The 21773-nt window shown below is 39.2% G+C and overlaps 1 protein-coding gene across 2 annotated transcripts in view; it reads right to left on the bottom strand.

Moving 5' to 3' along the window:
• Positions 1 to 725: 725 nt before the first annotated feature.
• rhof (ras homolog family member F) overlaps positions 726 to 21773 on the bottom strand; it is a 69438-nt gene continuing 48390 nt past the window's right edge. For both annotated transcript variants that reach the window (XM_028824156.2, XM_051921359.1), the window contains 3 exons: positions 14957 to 15066; positions 2027 to 2161; positions 726 to 1790 (listed from right to left, as the gene is read on the bottom strand). In XM_028824156.2, the coding sequence (XP_028679989.1) occupies positions 1626 to 1790; positions 2027 to 2161; positions 14957 to 15066 (410 nt within the window). In that variant the 3' untranslated portion in view covers positions 726 to 1625. The remainder of the gene's footprint in view (positions 1791 to 2026; positions 2162 to 14956; positions 15067 to 21773) is intronic.

Here is a 21773-nt window from a genome sequence, read left to right as displayed (position 1 = left end):
TCATATCCTGTCTAAGCCAATAATGAATAAAAGAAGAGACAGTCAGTACCCATACTGAACAATCTCAACCTAATTATACATAAGCAAACATTTTTTTCTGCTCTGCATGTAGTAGTGGCCATGTAAGCGCATACTGTTGTACTACCTTGCACAAAGATCCCATGAGAGTCATATGCTTTGTCCAAATGTAAACAGGATTGATAAATCATCCATCGCTCAAACATCTATGTAAAGAAAAAACAAAAATCTTCCTTGGCCAGCATAGAATCTGCAGTGGTTTTAACTGTATCTTAGGTCATGCCATTATAAGGAGTGCAAGGAGTGTGATCCCTTGGTATTAGGAACACACCCCTTTAACCTTTTTTTTAAAAAAAAAAAAAAAATGGGGACCACCACCTACGTCTGCTAGTCTTAAGGCATTTTCCCTGGATTCCACACAACACTGGAGAGGTGAATTAGCCAAAACAACTCCCAGATATTTCTTACCTAGATGCCAATCCATCCTGGAATAATCTCATGGCATATTTAAAGTTACTAATCAAAACCCTGTTATCTGAATATATCAAGAAACCAGGTATTGTGAAAATGATGCATGCAATTTTCATAGGAATTAAAAAAACACTAGAGCCCAATACTATAATCTTGCTCAAACTCGGCTTGAATTGTTTCCTGACCTTTACTGCTGGAAAAAAATCTGTTTATAAAGCAGTGGGACAAATAGATGGTTATAGGAGAGCAAAGTCTTTATTTTAACATGTTATTTTAGACACTTTCCTATAAATGCAATGATCAATGAGTAAAAACTCCCATACCCTTTCCATAAATAGGTTAAAATTCTTGACATTTCAGAAATCAAATTTTTTTTTTTTTTTTTTTTTTTTACAAAATACAATGTTTAAATGTTTTCAAATTACAACCAATGGGGTTTATAAATTAGTGAAAAATTAATTACTGGGGTCCACATGAAGGAAATACAATATTGATCTTGTCATATTGGTGAACTGTATGGGGAAAAAGTAGTTTTCTTTGGATCCACTGTAATTGAGTCTCATATTACAAATAAGAATTGTGACTTTCATATCTCAATTGTGGAGTTAGGAGGTAATCAAGCCTGTCACTTAACAATTTTAAGCTAAAGTGTCTGATACCATCTTGCATTCCCTTTTTCATCTTTACAAAAGCAGCTGAAAAATGAACTGGCTGTGGCTGGACCATGGAAAGTCCCCTAAAGACACACATGAATCCATGGCTTTGCAGATTTTGAAGCTTTGGTGGAGGCAAATTAACTTTGTGAAAGTTTGACATGTTTAGCTCAACTGACACTCCTGAGATTTCTTTGATGTAAACTAAAGCAGTGGTAAACAATTCAAGGAAGGAGAAATGCAACACAAGGATGGGGAGCTTGCAGATGAATGACCTCATACTTCTAGCATTTCTGTTGTTCTTTCTGTGTAAAAGCTGTTCAGCCAAGCATGCCAGCCCCATCTCATACTTGTAGAAAAGATCATAAGAACAGAGCTAAAGAAGTTAGCTTTTTTTTGCAGGGTAGTCTTTTTTCCCTCTCTTTTAAGCATATCTTTTGAAAATAGCTATTAGAAGTCAATTAGACAAGGGCCACATGTGCATCACAATATGACACACTTCCTCTTATTTCTGTTATTTTTTGATTTCTTCAAAACATAAAGTGCAGTTTTAGTTGCTTCTTGAAAAATGTCCTCAACATTTTCTCTAAATTTGGCTGAGCACTCCAAATACATCTCTGCACTGATCTTCTTTCTGGTTTCCTCACCCTATTAAGAAAGACAAGCGAGTTAGTGTTTACAGTAAGCAGGGTATTTGTAGAAATTAAGGCACTAGTCATAATTTGTGTTCTGACTGGCTGCTCTCAGGTAATCCTGATAATTACTATTTCAGTGAAAGATTTCTTTCTTAAAGCTTAATGCTTAGCTACCTCTTCCTTTTGTTCCACATTTTTACTTTAACACCTTCCATCCTCTGCCTTAAAGCTAGCAAGAAGTTAACTTACTTGTAAATAAGTGATGGGTTCTTGTTCCAGAGTCTTAAGTTTGCGCAGGCGCTCCTTATCCTTTCGAAGATCTGTCTTGCACCCAATGAGAATGACTGGAACGCCACGACAGAAGTGATTCACTTCCGGATACCACTACACAAACAGAAATTGAAAAATAGATGTGTGCTCCTACAGGAAAAGTCACTACTTAGCATTTACTGTCAAAAGTGTGTAGCAATAGACTTTTGTTTGCCCAATAACTTTTTTCCCCAATCACTTGCTGTGTCCTAATAGGTAAAACCTGAATTGTAAATTTTTCAGCCCTTGATTCCACTGGGGTAAGTTAGCAATGTCGCTTTAATTAGAAATGTCTTACAGAGGAATTAGAAGGGTTCCAGTCAGCCACGGAAGCACTACTAGACATACTTTCTTGGTGTCATTCAGGATAGCCATCTGACCTAGCATGTAAACACTTTAAAAAGAAGGAAGGAAGGGATCCTGTTCAGCCATATATGCGGTATATATCTCCAGTACATGTTAACAAGCACACCAAGGTTTCAGAATTGTGAAGTGTACCAAAGGGCTTTAAGAATATAATTTTAGGACTTTTGAAAGTGTAACATAGAAGTATGTCTCTACAGATGATTATAAGGGGCACAATATATTTCAATTTGCATTGCACCCCGCTGAAAATTAACACGTGTTTTTTATTCCATTCGTTACAATTTTTACTCAATTTCTACAACACTGTATCACAGGTGGAACACACAATTTCATACTGGTAATGCAGACTCAAAGGCAGTAACCAAATGTACAAGCGATGGCAGCACGCTGACACAAATCAGGCCAGTTTGAATTAGCCAAGTCAACCTGGAGAAATGTTAATGGATATCAGAAACATAAAAACATAAAACCCAAAGACAGGAATGTTGTTTTATCATCCTTAAAGTGTTTCACAGTCTATCCTCAGGAGATATACAGTACGCAGTTTTTCTAAACAAATTCTCAGTGCTTGTGTAAGTGGTGGATGCTGTCTAGGCAACATTTCTGTTTGTGCTCTAGAGACAGATCTAGATCAAGTACTTATTTACAAGTTTTTTTTTTTTTTTTTAATTAAAAATGAAAAAGAGAAGAGTAGAGGAGCAGTGTGATATATTTTCCAAGGTAAATTTGCTGTAAGGTCAATCAGTCATTTTTTAACCCACTTAATTTTGAACAGGGCCACTGGGGTTCTGCTTGAGTTTACCCCAATTAGCGTTAGACGCTAGGCAGGAACAAATTCTGGAGAGGGCGCCATTGCTGTAAGGTGTATGGAAGTATATATTAAACATTCACACCTGATTATGTTGGGTCTTGCTGTACGAGTGCATACTGGGAGGGGCATCTTCAGGGTCTCTTTGGTGAGGAGATAGCCCGTCTGGGGAAATCAGTGTGTTTTACTGTCTTGGTGGCATTCTACCTGCCTGCCTGTACTTGCCTTAAATTGCAGTAATTTTGTAAAAATAAAATAAGATGTTCAAGTTTATTTTAAATACCTTTATTAGCCTTCCTTAAATTTTTACATTATATGAAAATATACAGTAAGTGAGATGCGTATTAGCATTTTTACACTCCTCAGTCTTCATTGCTACTGTTTAAAATCTACAGACCCCTGTAATCATGTCTGTAACATTGCATATCCATTAGTGGCCAACAGAGGGCATGTGTGAGAATGTACTGTAATAATTTCTTATTCCCACAACTTCCTGAGACTACTGGGTGGATTCAAAGTAGCCCACGTAGTAAGGGACAGTAGGTGTCAGTCATAGCACTAGCAATACTTTTGTGCCTTACTAGTGTAGGGGAGAATTTCCCAAATTCGCCAAATTTCCCATCAGGGGACAAAAATCTCTCTGTCTATTTAGACAGACAGATAGACACATAATTAATCTGTACAGCACATCAACTTCATGAAAACTTGGCTGGACTTCCTGCCAACTCCAGACAGACAGAACCAAGGGTGTACAGTGGCAACATGGGGAAATGCAGCTGCGTTTTATAAAAGTGACAATAACATGTGAGTGGTGATCTTAGCACTTTAGGCGTAGTGATGGCGGGGCACACTGCTCTAGAATCGGGATGCTTGAATGCTGCACAGCATGCAGTGTAAGATTTGTACTGGTAATCTGAGAATTGAGGAGAAGTGTAATGTGTTCTACGAGCTTCACATGTTGCAGTTTCCCAAAGAATTATTTTCAAGAAATATATCCTTTCTGCAGTATAAATACTGGCCAAGCAGAGTTTTAAACAAGCTATAATCTGAAATGTTAGGTAATGCTCTTAATCAGGTTCCAAACAATGGGGAAAAGTATTTCATGTGGAAGTATAGGAGATTAATTTTAAATTGGGAACATTCGCTGATGGTGCATTGCCACAACCACCACAATAGAAATGCATATTAATGGCATTTTAGGAAACCTGTCAACTAATGAGTCAATTACGTCATGGAAATTACAGCAAATAGAAGAATCTAACCGGAATAAAATTGGCAAATGGCATTCTGAATTCAGAAGAAATTGCTGGCTGAAGGTTTGTGAGTTGATAGTGTGTCACAATCTAGCTAATTTTAACTACAGCAGGTAATATATTTTAATTATTTACAATATAGTATTTATGTCCCAATTTAGCTTAGAAATGAGACATCCCTACTGGTCATTGTGTTCACATTTGAAATGGAACTTTTAAATTAAAGGAGCATGGTGACACAGTGGCTAGCACTGCAGCCTCACTTCCTCAGTCACTGTCTGTGTGGAGTTTGTGTGGTCTTTCCATGTCTACAGGTTTCTTTTTTTCTTTTCAAGTATTCTGTTTCACATTCTAAACCCCAAAGATGTGCATAATAGGTTGAGTGATGACTTATAAATAGTCCAGTGTGAGTACGAGTTTGCCCTTTGACTGACTGAGACCCCATCTAGGGTTGGTACCTGATGGTGCTACACTAGTTTCTAGCCCACATTCACCTAAACTGATTAAATGGGTTTCACGACTATCACACTGATTCTCTGCAAAAAATGTACTTAGTGCAAATATTTTCTTTTCCTTATTGCATTCATATTCTACAGTGAGTTTTTGCTTGTTTAAGAAAAGAATTTGTTCAAATGAACTCACATTGTTCTCGACTGTAATTGTTGATACTGAGTACATCAAAACTTTATCTATCCGTCTATCATCTCTATGCGCTTTGGCCACCTCCCGGGTTTGAAGAGCCTATCCTAGCAATATTCAGTGCAAGGCAGGAAACTTGTACCTCGACTTAGCTTTTTATTATTCTTAAGTAAGGTTCAAATGCATGTTAGTCAGATTCGTATCTGAGCATAATTCAGAATTTCTCTTAATAATCTAACATATACAGAATGTCTTTGCTCATATAAATGCTACCTGTAAGCAGTAACCTCAGCAACTGAAGAAGTCACAAGTAGACTGTTACAGTATAGTTTAGATGAATCCATCCAAAACGGAGGCATTGTGCAGGACGAGGATTTAACTGTCAGTCACATATATACAAACGTCCAAACAACTGCTTCCTCCAATTTAGAAATGCCTGAGTTTATGGCATTTGCCTGAAGCAGAACTGACTTTTGTAATACTGCTCAATCACAGTGTTCAAAATGTTTCATGACTAGAACAGCACAACCATTTAATTCAAAAATCATCATTTCGGCTTTCAATTAAGTTTACAAATGACTTTTAAAATTCTCATCACTCAAGTTGGAAATTGCTTTGCTTCCTGCTTACCTTGCAGAGCTCATTAGTGCCTTTACCCCAGGCATACATTGCAGTCATAAAATTTAGGATTTAAAAATCTATGGATAAATAAAACTGTAGGATCCTTTGGGAATGCAAATTCAGAAATTGCCTATCTAATATTAGGAAGAACACATTGAACTCAGCAATTGAATCAAATCATTATTTTTGCATAGCATACAATTGCTAGAGTTCCTATTGAGGTTGTTTCATATTTTTTTTTATAGTGCTTTATCATTGTAATAATTGTGTTTGGTTTACCAATTACTTTTTTTCTCCCCATCGACGTCTGTGTTGCAGTTGGTCTGCCTTGAAATATTTTTTGTTGGGCCTTCTTTCAGAAGTCTTCTGGCCAGATTACACTGTCAGTTGCCTACAGGTTGATCCTTTTCAGAATGACCGGAGATGATTGGTATTCCATCCATCCATTATCCAACCTGCTATATCCTAACAACAGGGTCACAGGGGTCTGCTGGAGCCAATCCCAGCCAGCACAGGGCACAAGGCAGGAACAAACCCCCGGGCAGGGCGCCAGCCCACCGCAGGACACACACACACACCAAGCACACACATTAGGGACAATTTAGGATTGCCAATGCACCTAACCTGCATGTCTTTGGACTGTGGGAGGAAACCCACGCAGACACGGGGAGAACATGCAAACTCCACGCAGGGAGGACCCAGGAAGCGAACCTCAGGTCTCCTTATTGCGAGGCAACAGCGCTACCACTGCACCACCATGTTGCCCATGGCTGCATGTGCCTATTCTATATTGTTATTTGATAAATAAAGCAGATTGTAGGTCTTATAGTAAAGTGTGATATGTGAAAGAAAAATTCTTTATTAAAAATAGAAACTGTATTTCCAAGATAATTGTACAAGCGGCAATACTATGTGTGGATGGTATGACAATAAAGCCACATAAATGTGTGCGTATAGAATGGTGTTTTTCTATTTATGTTTAAGCACTGTGTCCTGTAGTTATGTATTCTGTTTTCCGCCCTATATTTGTAATTACTGCATAGTGCACTGGTCTCTTAAGGAGAAGTACTCTTAATAAAAATAAATGAAATAATTGTGAGAAAATGCAACCAAGAGTGATGAGTGAATCAACCTTCCAGAGTTTAAAAATAAAAGAACAACAACTTGCTAGTTAAAAATTACTTAACATGTAGGTGCATGCCGGTGTAAGCTAGGTACTGTATATATTCATGCATTGACGTGGTAGATATTTGTTTCCAATTTTCCTTAAATGCATCATAAACTGGAGAATATTCTTATCTGAGACCCGAGACTTGCATACAAGCCCAAAATATTACCAGGATCATGTTTGTATTTGTGTAACTGACAAATAATCGCAAGTATATATGTGGATGCGGTGTTTTTCTCTCATGCAGAAGTGACACACAATAAGGATTTGTTGACTTTTCTTTGTTTCGTCAAACGTAGCTTGTTGGATGGTAACGGTCATTGATGGTCACGTGATAAGATCAGGCAGTGCTGCTGACATTTTAGTTTGTCTTCCCGGCTAACCATGCCTTTTGTTATTTTTTTTTAAATGTTAGGGCTCTTTTTAAATTCTGGTTTAATATTTAATTTGTCTTGGTCTTGGGGAATGGCATGGATTAGGGGTATAGCGCAGGAAAAGAGTGTTCAATGTGTCACTTGGGCACCTAGACCTTTAAGTGTGATTACTTTAAGAGTTAAGTGGCAGATGGGGTGCTCTGCTACAGGAATTCAGTCAGTCATTTTCCAGCCCGCTATATCCTAACAACAGGGTCATGGGGGTCTGCTGGTGCCAATCCCAACCAACACAGGGTGCAAGGCAGGAACAAGCCCTGGGCAGGGCACCAGCCCACCGCAGGGCGCACACACACACACACCAAGCACACACCAGGGACAATTTAGGATCGCCAATGCACCTAACCTGCATGTGTTTGGACTGAGGGAGGAAACCCACGCAGACACGGGGAGAACATGCAAACACCACGCAGGGAGGACCCAGGAAGCGAACCCAGGTCTCCAAACTGCGAGGCAGCAGTACTACCACTGTGCCGCCCGCTACAGCAGTTGACAATGTAAATTATGTGGAAGACAGAAGAATGCCAATTCTCACAGTGTCTGATTTTTAAATGGAGTCATAAAATACAATTCCTCATACTGTACTTTGACATAGCAACATTCCTAAACAACTTAATCTAAATAATATTTACAGGGTGTGTATTGTAGCCACACTGGATGCAAGGCAGTATCTAATACTAGACTGGTCACCAGTACATTGCATATGTAAAGAGCATATTTTCCACTGCCTTACAGCTATGGCTAGCCTCAATGTTTCCTCACCTGTGAATATCTGCACAGGTCAGTGTCCACAGACATGTCATTTCCACTGATAGGATCTGTTTTCTGTACCCAGGCCAGCAATACCAGAAAAACATGTTCTCCTCGGGTCTCTGAAGACTCCAGTTAACACTGTGACGTCTGATTGGCAGCATTCTCCTCTCAACGGAAGAATGCTAATGACGTTCTTGGAGTAAACACCCATTAAATATGGTATGTTAAGACACCAGGTTAAAGTGGCAGACATTCGGTCTCACATCATTTAGTTGTTTTCCTCAAGATAACAGATGACCTCTCACTGATATGTAGCTAGTCTGAGAAGACTGGGAGGCAGGGTGTGGTTAGTAAGGTGCGCAGAGGCGACGGTGGTGTTCACAGTGAATTTGAAAGTTAAAACATACCAGTTAATGGCATTACACATCTGTTTAAAGGTTCTTCTTTACTTAGTTGCCATATAAAATTAGTTTCATGGAACTAAATGGGGTGAAGCTAATATTCAAATAAATGCTATGATTGTAACAGTAATTATTTCCCAACAGCTCCTAAACAAATAATGTTATGCAAAATGCTTTGAAGTAATCATCAAAATTATTATAGATGATTCTTAAGGTTAGCATGTTAAATTCAACTTGTGGGTTTAAGTACTCCTGTAAAATTTACTAGGCCTAGTAATGATTGACCTGCGCTGTCTTACAAGATGGAAGTATAGTGAATAGAAAATGTTCAATTTAATTGAAGTTAGTCTGCTGTCATTTAATGCAGTATGCAGTGTTTCTTGTATCTGTTTCAGTGTTTACAGAGAAAATTGTTCAGAAATGGTGACAGAACTAGAGTGAGACATCAAAAGGAAATAGACAGGAATGCTGGGCTGAAGCAAAAATCCAAAATGCTAGAAAAACCGAAAACTACAGAAACTAACTTTCAGTAGAATCAAGGACTTTACTATAGCGAAACAAAATGTAAAAGAATTGCAGAGCAAGTGAGTCCATTTGTTCACAACTAAATATTGTCACACTAACACATTCATATTTGATACATACTCCAGACATGTGGAATTATTTTAACTAAAAATGTAAAATGTCAAACCAACGACAATATCATCTTAGCAATGCTAAAACAAATATATATATATATATATATATATATATATATATATTAATTTAAATATTGTGATCCCCACTTAAATTATGAGCTGTCTAACTGAAGGAAAAGCAATTATAATAATACATTTTATTTATACAAAACTGTACCCATGCTCAAAGAGCTTTACTGAAATTGAGAAAGAACAACAGGTTATATACAATATTGGATACAAATAATATCTGAACAAAATAAAAAAATAAAGAGAAGTCCAGAATATACAAAACATTAAAATACAGTATAATAAGCTACAATAAACCTGAATAAAATACAAAAATATGAATACCAAAAGAAAACCCCCCAACAAATAACATAATTTATGGCACAAACACAAATCATCCTGGGCATCTGGACAGAGAGGCAGGGGTGGACTGGCTATTAGGGCATTTGGGCAATGCCTGGTGGGCTGTTGACTCTGGTCTGGTCATGGGCCGGCCGTTTCATGAAATAAATTTGATGTACTGGTTACTGTTAGACATTAAAATTAATTTTCTAAACTGCTAAACATCTGTCCGGTACTGCAATTTACATAATATACCGTATTACATCATCAAGTTGTTTTAGTTGTCAGTACACAACGTTGCAGCGAAAAATTTGGTCAAAACTGCCTTTTGCTGATTTCTGTTTCGATCCCGCTACATTTCGGTTTAGAATATACATTATTGCAATTTATTTTATCTCATTTCTAGTATTTAAATTCTTTGGTACTAAGTAGTTTAGATTATGTATTATGCATTTTATTGTTCTCTGGTCGTCGGCGTGAGCGATAATTAGTGGTTTTCAGCTGCGATTATTAGTATGATGAAATAAAATTATAAAGCACAGGATAGGAATTTTTCATATTAGGACGGAACATTTATAGTTTATCGTTAAGTTAATGGAACATTTCAATCATGTGAGGTTTTCATTATAACTTGTGTTATAATGTATTCCATTGTAAATGAGCAGCTACTAGCCTACTTGGGTACTGGCACTTGGACATGACATCAACATTCGACATGTACTCTAATAACGTGTAAGCCGTGTTACTAAATTTTTATTTTTCATTAATTTTATTTCTAAGCATGTCGTCAAATTTTAAGTTGTATCTAAACAAATTAAGTTTGGCGACAGTTTAGATAGAGTTCATATCATAGGCTCATAGCAAGTAGCGAGTCGCGAATTCATCACAAATTTTAAGAAAATTACAATGAATAACGGGCCAAGTGGGTCGACCTCGTCACCTCACTTGTTGAAGGATGCCCAGCCGGTTTTGAGACCCAGTCTGCTCCAGCAGAGAGGTTAAACTAAAAGAATAGTTAGAATGTCAGGGTTAATTAAATAAATGTTGTTTTTAGTTGTTTTTTTGGAAGAATTAACTGAGTTGGCTGATCTTATTAATTTAGGGAGGTGGTTTCAAAGCCTGGGCACTATAGAGCTGAAAAGGCTCTGTCACCCACAGAACGCAGGTTAGTTTGGGGCACAGTGAGATTGCCAGAATCCGAAGATGTTAGTGGGTGGACGGAAATGTAGTGATGGAGGAGGTTACAGATGTAGTCTAGTGCCAGGCATTGTAAAGCTTTATAGGTTATTAATAGAATTTTTTACTCTGTCCTGTAAGACACAGGGAGACAGTGAAAGCTTCAATTTCTGCAGGCTAGCATTTAATATAATAGTAATTTGTATGTGCCCTAAACCTCTTAAATTTATTGATAAATCAAGTGGTGGTTTAGTCCAACAGTAAATGTAAAAAGTATAAAACTATGAAAGTAGTTCTGTATCCTAACAGTCTATATCGTACTAATTTTGCTTTTATGTAACAAAATTAAATAATGTTCAGTTAAGAACACAAAATGGTTGCAGTTCTGCCAGTTAATGCTAAAGAACATTTGTGATGTACTAGATTAATAAAGGACAGTGTTTGTGTGCGGTTTCTCTGTACTCTGGTTTCTACCCATATTCCTAAAATGTGCTCAGTAGGTAAATGTGCAATTATATGAGTGTGTGTGTGTGTGCACACACTCTGATGAGCTGCTGTCCCATCCATTTGTGTTTCCCACCATGCAGACAGAGTTGCCAGGATATGCTTTCATTACTTATGACCGTGACCTGGAATAGCAGGTTCAATTATGGATGATGAGAAATCTGTTGAAAGCAAACAATAAAATTTGTGCACTCTGGTTATCCACACAATTCGATTGTAGTTAATATAGCACCTCTGTCTGCATAGTGATTGCTAGCCCAAGGCAATTTACAAGTACAGAGTTATAACAAGATTGTATACAAGTATATTTTTTATGTCCGTCTTATATATTTTGGAAAGTTAACTGAATTGCTCTGGATCTTACCTTGTGTCAAGGGCAGGTAATTAGCTGGAAGCTAACTGGAAGCTGCTACAGCCTAAATAGAAAATGAGCATGTCGTCTTCGCTGGTAGTTCAATGTCTATATCTGATGTACTAGACTCTCTTATTATAGTCATACATTTGTTGTGAGAATATACTGCCTGTCTGTGCCAATTCTCTTGTGCTGGTGTTTCTTTTTTAATCCTGCCTAATTTTTACTGTGGTTGAATACTGTGGCGCTCGAGAGACTGAGTGAGGAGTCTGAGTGTCTGGGCTTGTGAGGGTCCTGATAAAAACCAAAGATCCAGGCCATCAGCAGTGTGTCTGTTTGCGGAGAGAGTGTCGACCTTGTTGAGAGGTTTACTTACCTCGGCAGTGACATTCATGTCTCTGGTGACTTCCTATTAAGTCAGTAGACGGATTGGGAGAGCATGGGGGGTCATGAGGTCGGTGGAAAGGGGTGTGCGGTGCTCCTGATATCTCTGCAAAAGGACGAAGGTCCAAGTCTTTAGAGTCCTGGTGCTTCCTGTGTTGCTATATGGTTGCGAGACATGGACGCTATCCAGAGACCTGAGACAAAGACTGGACTCCTTTGGTACTGTGTTTCTCCGGAGAATCCTTGGGTACCGTTAGTTTGAGTTTGTGTTGCTCATGGAGTCCCGAATGTGGCACATTACCTGCATTGTGAGGGAGCGTCAGTTATGGCACTACGGCCATGTGATGATGCGTTTCCCCGAGGATGATCCAGCTCGTAAGATCCTCATTGTTGGGGACCCGAGTGGCTGGTCCAGACCAAGGGGTCGTCCACATAACACCTGAGTGTTGCAGATAGAGGGTCATTTCTGGAGGGTGGGACTGGACCATGTGTCTGCCTGGGGGGGTTGCAAACCGGGATCCCGAGTTGTTTCGTTGTGTAGTGGGTGTGGCAACGCACTGTACCAGTGCATGCTCCCCAACTTGACTTGACTTGACTTGGAATAGTACTTAGAACTACTGCCTCCTGGATCGAGTATCTTAGGTTCAAATCCAGGACTTGGCTCTGTGTATTGTAGCTTCCATGTTTTCTCTCTGTGTACTCTGGTTCCCCTGTCACTTGCCCAGATACATGCAACTAAGGATAAGTGCAGACTCCAAACTGGCTCCAGTGTGAATTTGTGTAGGTGTGCATGTGTGTGCCCTGTGATGAGCTGCCATCCTCATCAAGTTTTTTCCCACCATGCACCCATTATTGCCAGGAGAGGCTTTGATTTCTTATGACCCTAAATTGTATTAAGCTGGACTGAGAATTACACAATTTTTGAAACTGCTGCTTCTGTTTATTTGACACTGAGTTTTCCGTAACCCATCATTTTTCAGATTCACCTCGTGCTACGTGAATGGATGCTTTCCATCTGCTCAGCTGGCCAATTCAAGTTCATACATTTGCAGAGTATATGAATGTCCATGGGAAGAAGAAGCGTGAGGAATTCAAAGAGAAAATCTTCAAAAACTGACCCAAGGTAGTAATAGTTGTGTGACAGAATATCACTTTGGTTTGTAAGTTTAATGCAATAGGAGTGCTGAGTTGTGCAATTCTAAAGTAATTTAATAAATCACAGAATTTGTGAGGCATCATTTCTGCAGTTTCATTAAAACCATTCTTCTATGATCTTACAATAATGTAATTTTATAGTGCAGATCGGTAAAAAGAATGGTTCTGGTATGGTTTAATAGAAGTTGAATTTGCACACCCTCATAGCTTAAATTCAGGTTGTTGGCAGTATAATAATGAAAGGTGCAATTTGGTTTATTTAAACAATGGAGAACAATTATACCGCAGTTGACATGAAAAAGCCCAAGTGTGAAGTATTTCAAGAGACTCTAGGGATAATAGTACACTTCAGTCATGCTCCACAGAGACTTGTCAAGCAGCACATACAGTGAAATGCCATAGAAACGAAGCTTAGTGATCCACCAGACTTTCTTTCGTTTCAGGTGAAATGGTGACACATATACATTATGCATTTCAGAAGTACAGTAGACAGTTACAGCAATCTCTTTTAAAAAAGATATGTCTAATTAATAGAATAAAATGCTCCCTTATTTACAACACGGCACTGCTTCTAAAAAGTCAGATTGGTCTGTCATTGGAGTAGTTGACCAAACATGAGTCCTAGTATACAAGAACGCCTCAAGACATAGCTGTCTGCAGGGCCAGGATTTCCACCCAAAGAAAACTGTGAATTCCACTGTATATTTACATATTCTGAGGCACTCATTTCTAAGTAGCTGCAAACAAGTTCCAGGGTGACAGACTACAGTGTCAAAATATTGACCAAAAATGTTGCTAACGTTCAACAACAACAGTCTAATTCTACTGTTATGAATAAAATGTAAATTCTGTCAGTCAGTCATTTTCCAACCCACTATATCCTAACACAGGGTCATGGGGGTCTGCTGGAGCCAATCCCAGCCAACACAGGGTGCAAGGCAGGAAACAAACCCCGGGCAGGGCGCCAACACACACCAAGCATACACTAAGGACAATTTTTAGGATTGCCAATGCACCTAACCTGCATGTCTTTGGACTGTGGGAGGAAACCCACGCAGACACGGGGAGGGCATGCAAACTCCACGCAGGGAGGACCTGGGAAGCGAACCCATGCCTCCTTACTGCGAGGCAGCAGTGCTACCACTGCGCCACCATGCCACCTGCACATTGATTAATAACATCTAAATAAGGAACAGAGATTCCTGACACTGAACTGTCATTGCAATCCGTGACCAACAGATACTTTCTGAAACTAATAGATAGTAAGGGCAGTGCATAATGGGTAGATTAGTCAGATAGGAAGTGCAGGGATTAGTGTAGTGAGGGGAGTGAATAAGGACCCTGGGAGAGTTGCTTAACCTGCTAGTGACAAATTTATAGAAATGCATTCAACACTGTATTTATAAAGCATATTGGGGTAGTCTTTGCTATATAAACACACCACATAAATCACAAGAGTATCAGTTCAGATATATTTAAAGAATTCCTTCATCTTTCACTGCTCCCATGAAACAAATACTCTAATATACTTGTACATTTTAAGTCATTTTAGACAAAGTGTGTCTAAACAAATGGCTGTAACACTCTTAATTTGTAGGTCATATTGTCTAAGTCAATCTCATGATCCATGTTTCATGGGACATATTACATTCCAGCAAAGGTCACAAACCATTAAATAAACTAGCTGCCTTTTAATTGATGCTAACATGTCTACCCAGCCGATTTCGTGAAAGCACTGGCAACTTCAATGCATTTTGGTTTGATCCTGGAAGGTATTGTTAGTTAGACAACAATGGCACACTCACAAAAAAGACACAGGAAGAGGATTTACCTTTATAAGGATGTTATCAAAGCTGGTGGGGTTAGTAACATCATAGCACACCATAACCAAATTGGCATTTTGGTAAGACAATGGCCGGAGTCTGTCATAATCCTCCTGACCTTCAAAACAAAAGAAACAGTTGCTTTTCAAGCTTCATTTCATCAACTCATTTCACTGTGGTGATAATACATGCACACTTCTCAGGAAATGATGTCAAACTGTCACTTTCCTGGCATTATCGCCTTTCTGTGAAAAACAACATGGTTAAGAAACAGGAAATAAAGAGGGGGATACAGACATTTTCAGAAAGGGCATTGCAATTTCTCTACCACCCATGACGATGTGTCAAAGGTTTGGCACAAGCAAGACTTCTCTTGGGCTTGCTGGGAGATTTTTTTCTGTCTTTCTCATATGCAATATCCCACTTTAGACCATCATGAAAATTGTTTCACTTACCTTTTTTACAATTACTTCAATTGCTTACAGACTTACGGTTTACTTTTTTTAATCTTCTTTTAGCTTGATTAGTGTTCATTTTTCATACTTAGTATGAGTTTAGCTCCCAAATGTGATTCCAGCAGTACTTTACTACATTCCTCTAATGTTTTTGCTGTGTAACAATTTGTACTATCAAAAGCACTACACTGGACTGAGCAAATTTAAGTGCAGTTTTATAACGGTGTAATTTGGGAGTTATGCAGTGGTTAGTAGAGCTGCCTCACACATCAAAGGCCATGGATTCCTATCCCACACCCAGTCTTTGTCTATTTGAAGTTTACATATTTGCCCAGTGTTTGCTTGGATTTTACTCTAGGTACTCAAGTTCTGCTAACGTAGCCTCTAAAATTGTAGTTCTCAAGTTAAGCCATGGAGTTCCCTGTGACTGCAGGTTTTCATCCCAACCAATTTCTCCTTTAGATTGGAGCTGTTACTTCTTAGTTTGTGCTTGATGGTATCAATCCAGAATTTACAAACTGGTTATGCTACATTTTTACTGAGTGATTCAGGATTTTAGATGCATAGAAAAAATTGTCTTTTAGTATTTTGTTCTTTTTTAGTCTTCTGGTTATTTGTGGAATTATTTACTAAAATCACACAAGTGGATAACACTAAAATAGCTGTCTTCTATCAGTCATTGTCGCATTCCATTGTGTCTGCTATGCTTGTCATTAGTTGGCAGTATTTCGATACAATTAAGAAAGCAAACTCCACAGAAAAAGTGAATTCAAAGAAAATGAAAGCTAAGCATCCAAAGATATGGCAAACGTTTTTTTTTTATTTCTTATAAATGTAACACTAATTCACTTTTCGGAATGCAAAATAAGAGAAGTAAAAGGACAGCTAATTTATTATTATCTCTCTATTATAAAAAAAAAAAAATCTTGGGAGGGAGACGAGACGTGATCTTCTCAGAAGACACTTTAACATCATGTGAGACAAGGCAGTGAGACAAAAGGACAGCTGCTGTATAGGCTTTTAAATGATTGACGCTCAGCACGACATGCAGAACACACACATCGGCAGCAGCTGATCCGTCCACATCTCCTTAGCGAGTGTTCAACTCCCCCTTCACAACGCGAGTGGGAGAGACATGAAGTGGCTGGAGGTTTGCACGCCTCCAGGGGGGTTGAGCGAAGCGATCGAGACGTGATCATCTTGGAGAGACACTTTGACGTCCTGCGAGACTAGACATTACAACCTTACGAAGCAAAACCTGTGAGACAGTAACTTTTGCATGTCACACCCTACTTACAATTTAAAACAAGTTTACGGACATCTAACCTCTCAGTTGTTGGAATGTTTTTGGCTGACACACTTCATGTGCTCCCAGCTCTTAAAACTACAAGCTGAACACGCAACTCGCAAGCAGCAGCAAGTCAGCAGATGATCCGACCGCATCTTCTTAGCGTGCGTTCAGTCCCCACCCCTTCACAACGCGAGTGGCAGAGACGCGAAGTGGCAAAAGGACAGCTGCTGTACAGGCTTTTAAATGATCAACTCGCAGCGCCACAAGCAGAACATGCAGCTCGCCAGCAGCAGCAGCAGAAAGACAGCAGCTGATCCGACTGCATCTCCTTAGTGTGCGTTCAGACCCCCTTTCACATCACGAGCAGCGTAATACATCCTGCGAGAAAGAGATGTAACCACGCCCAAGGCCAGAAATAAAGGACAAGTATTGTTTTTACAAAAGTTTTAAAGTAAAAGTGAAAATAATGCATATGTAACAATTCCCATGAAAATAACAATCTCTTTAAATTGTATATCTGGTAAACCAAACCCGGGGGTGGGTGAGTGAAGCGAGCAGGGGGGTTCGCTTCGCTTGCCAAACACCAGCGCTTTGTGCCATTGTGAGGAGGGGGGCTGAACACAACCCAAGGAGACGCGGCCACCCCTCCGTAATCCCTCTTTAACGGTGATACAATGGGAATCAAATAACAGTTATTTTTTTTACCTCCTTTTTTGCTCGATCAGCTGCTGGGTTGCTGCTGTGCCGCGTGATCTGCATTTCATCTCTCTTCTCCCTCAGACATCCTGAAACACAATTCTATCTAATTTTGCTGTTCCGTTATTTCACCGAGTAATATTTTCTGTTTGTTTGCGCTAATGCAATCTTTACTCTCCTTTTTTTGAGACTTTTGAATTTTCCTACTTCCATTATCTGTAACCTGCTCTGCATGTGTATCATGAGACTTGCTTTCAAAGGTTGTAAGTATGACGTAACTTGACTGTCTCCCGAGACGTGAAAGTGTCTCTCTTCAAAAGATCACGTTTTTTTTTTTTAATAGACAGATTATTATTGTTATTTTGTTGTCACCTTTCTCCAAGGTGACTTGCAACATTATACAATTGGTTACATTTCTTTTGTTTTACCATTTGGAGCCCAAGCAGGTGAAGTGACACGCCCATGGTCACATGGTGTCTGAGGTCAGTTTAAAGTAAAAACAACTCACTGAATTTGAAGCAGGTTAGAACAAAAACCTGCAGCTGGACTGAACCTGAGAACCACTGCTGTAAAACGTACTGTATAGCTCAAGTTAATTGCCGATGCTAAATTAAACGCAGTGTGTGTGAGTGCTCTGTGATGGATCCTGAAAAGGGCAGTCCTTCCATCCCTTGTGCACTGTGTTGTCAGGATTGGCTGCAGTCACATGACTTTGTATTAAACAGAATTGAGAATTCATGCATTAAAAGCAGGACAAATTTTAACAGTTGACAGCTGAAAACCATTCTTGGTTGGCATGTACTTATCCAAAAGATGAGGAAATAGCCTCATCTAAATAAGAAGCGCACCCAGGTTGCCAAATGCAGGAAACCACACACTGCTGAAAATTTCATTTTCACATGTTTTTTTTTTTACTTTTTAAGGTCACAGCTTTATTATTATTTGGTCAAATCAAATTATTCACATACTGTATTATCTTTACTTATGTTGTTTCTGCATATCCCATTGAGAGTGTCCACTGAGCACTAGAGAAGCTGCCCTCCTGCCCATTATTATTCTGTTCTGTTACCAGGCAAGGTGTTCTCACTAAGCAGAATCGTGGTTTCTAAGCGTTGCCTTGAGTTAATGGGATTCATCGTAGTGTTCTGCTGGAAATATTCCATACTTGTTGCCTTGGAGCACTATTTATCCCATGCCCGACTAGAGAAAATTCTCTAAATATAGTGCTTCAAGAGTCCCTGATGGCCTATGGCAAACCATTCTGCTGATGATTCTGAAACTACAAAACAAAACTCCTGTCAGCAATTTCTTTGACCGTACATCTGATAGAAGCCAGTCAGGCGGCAATTTCAGGCTTAATATTGACAAATTGCCGCTCCTAAACATGCGCATGTTCAGGCTGTCCCCCATTCTCTGCCTACTGGCTTGACAGCCCTTGATTAGTGGGAAGGCTCCAGCATTCACAGAACAAAAGACCCCTATCATTTTTAAAGGTTTGATAACAATAAGATAGAAGCTCAGTTTACTAAAGGGATGTAGAGCTTGTGAGGAAATGAGATCTTTGTTTGGTAGGACATAATGACTAAGGCAACAGAAACCTGTGTAATCAGCAAGTCTAGAGAGTCCTGTGCTCTGTTTGCACAAAAAGTTGTGGTAAACTCGTCATTTAAACTGACCACAGTTTCAGAATACATACATAAACCTACTGTGATGCAATGCTGAGTACAACTAAACTCATGAAAGAGAGATAATCGTAGCGAGTATAAAGTTTCAAAAAGGTAAAAAAGTACAAAGAAAATCTTACTACGCTTCTAGGTCTAACTGATATGTGTTCCTACCTTTCTCATTGTTTTGGTTTTAAACACTGCATTGCTGCTTCAGTCCCTTTTAGGTGTTTACTGAGTGAGCTAATAGTGCTGACATAACACATACTGCACATACATTCATAAAACCACTTAATCCAATTCAGGGTCATGGCTTATCTTGGCAGTACTGGGCACAATGTTGGATTCAGTCACAGATGGAATGCCAGTCTATCATAAGGTCTACCCACAGTAACGCAGGAACAATTTGGAATAGCCAGTTATCCTAACAAACATATATTTAAGGATGTGAGAGGAAAATCTGTAGAGACACAGGGAAAACTTAGATAATGCACAAAGAGAGTAGCCGAACTTGGGAGTTATCAATATATATTATTAGGCTGACGCCTTTATCCAAAGCAAATCTCAACATTCTAGAAATACAATTGATTATAGTTCTTTTGCTTTTCCAGGTCGAGCACAAGCAGTTTAAGTGACTTGCTCATGGCCACATAGTGTTATTTTGAACACACAACCTCAGGGTTGTAAAATAAATATTCTTAATCACTACACCACACCATGTTGCCAGCCTTAATTGAACTCAGGATGCTCAATCTTTGAGGCAGCAGCAGTAATTATTGCAATACCATGCTCAATTTGAAATAACACTTTGTACTTAATTCTGCACATTTTTGAACCTTACTGGTGACTCTTCCTATGAAGTCAGTAGACGGATTGGGAGAGCATGGGGGGGTCATGAGGTCGCTGGAAAGGGGTGTGTGGCGTTCCCGATATCTCTGCTAAAGGACGAAGGTCCAAGTCTTTAGAGTCCTGGTGCTTCCTGTCTTGCTGTATGGTTGCGAGACATGGACGCTATCCAGTGACCTGAGATGAAGACTGGACTCCATCAGTGCTGTGTCTCTGCGGAAAATCCTTGGGTACCATTGGTTTGACTTTGTGTTGCTCATGGAGTCCCGAATCAGGCACATCACCTGCATTGTGAGGGAGCGTCAGTTGCGGCACTACGGCCATGTGGCACATTTCCCCAAGAGGGTGATCCACCTCTTAAGATCCTCATTGTTGGGGACATGAGTGGCTGGTCCAGGCCAAGGAGTCGCCCATGTAACACCTGGCTGTGGCAGATAGAGGGTCACTTCCGGAGGGTGGGAATGGAGCGCGTGTCTGCCTGGGGGGGTTGCCAACCAGGATCCCGAGTTGTTTTGTTGTGTGGTGTGTGTGGCAACACGCTGTACCAGTGCATGCTCCCCAACTTGACTTGACTTGACTTGACTTGAACTTACTGATGTGAGCTAAAATTCAAAGATATTGAAGAACAAGAACAGAATTTTGTTGGAAAATAACGTTAGTTACAATGGCAAATACTATATCTCTTTAAAAAAATAAAGTTCAAACTTTTTAAAGCAAACAATTTGGTAATTCTAAAAGTCAATATAGAAATGAATGCAAACAAATGAGATGCGTCGGAATAAGATGAAGTCAAAGTGAAGCATCCTTCCTACATGATTTCTTTTACATTGAGAACTAGGAACAGTCAGAAATTACATGGCAGAGGGCCACTGCCGAACAGGAGAGGTCATGCTCCAAAATATTAAATGTAGCTTGCAGGAAGCATAATTTGGGGGAACAAAATTGGCCACAGACGTGCTACCTTTGCCTTAAACAGAAGTCCCACTCAACCCATCATTTTCTTCTTCTGTCGTTTGTCACAGAACAAATATGAACTAAAAGTGAGACGCAGCTTCAAATATGTACTAAAATTAAGATTTTATTGCCAGATTTTCCTTTTAAGTTTAATAAAATGTATTTTGCTTCTTGGTTTCACGTGGCTAAATTTGAATTCTGCCCTGGTCACAGTATGCACACAATCTGCATGTTCTCCCAGTCTGCATTTTCCTCTGGGTACTTCACTTTTCCTCTAGCAACCCAAAGATACCAGTTAGGTTGTGTGCCAAACCTGTATTGGCCCAGTGTTAAGTAAGTTTATGTGCAGTACATGTGCCTTGATATAAACTGACACCTTATTCAGGAGTGTTTCCTGCATTACACCCTATGTTGGCAGGATAACCTGCATCTACCTCTGTGTTATTCAGGTTTGAAAGTAGATGATTGCCTGAAAAATGTATTACAGGAGAAAGTAGGGTGAAATGACACCTTTTATTGGCCAACTAAATAGATTACAAATGCAAGTTTTCGAGGCAGCTAAGGCCTTTTCATCAGGCAAGGTGTAACAAAGAAACTGAAACTGCTTATATTGGGACAGCAAAGTGATTTTTTTCTTTCATCTTAACAACCTTTTTGTTTCTGTTGAAAAATGTATTATTTTTTTCCCTTACATGAATTCAGCAGGCCCAGTCTAATAAATGAAACTATACTTTTTGAACGCGACAGAATTGACATTCCAGTTTTGTTCATATTTTAAGGATGATTGTCCTTCATAGACAGAGGAGTAACCTCAAAGGTGACTATTGAGAGCAAGATGTAAAGACTTTGTTGAAGTGGTGTGCTTACATTGCTATTATTCTTCCTGGTTGCTAAATGGAATTCTACTTCTTAGTTCTAA

Source organism: Erpetoichthys calabaricus, chromosome 18 (assembly GCF_900747795.2).
Source record: "Erpetoichthys calabaricus chromosome 18, fErpCal1.3, whole genome shotgun sequence".
Classification (NCBI taxonomy): domain Eukaryota; kingdom Metazoa; phylum Chordata; class Cladistia; order Polypteriformes; family Polypteridae; genus Erpetoichthys; species Erpetoichthys calabaricus.
Note: the sequence above shows the minus strand (reverse complement) of the source record. Positions and strands in the feature narration are given on the sequence as shown.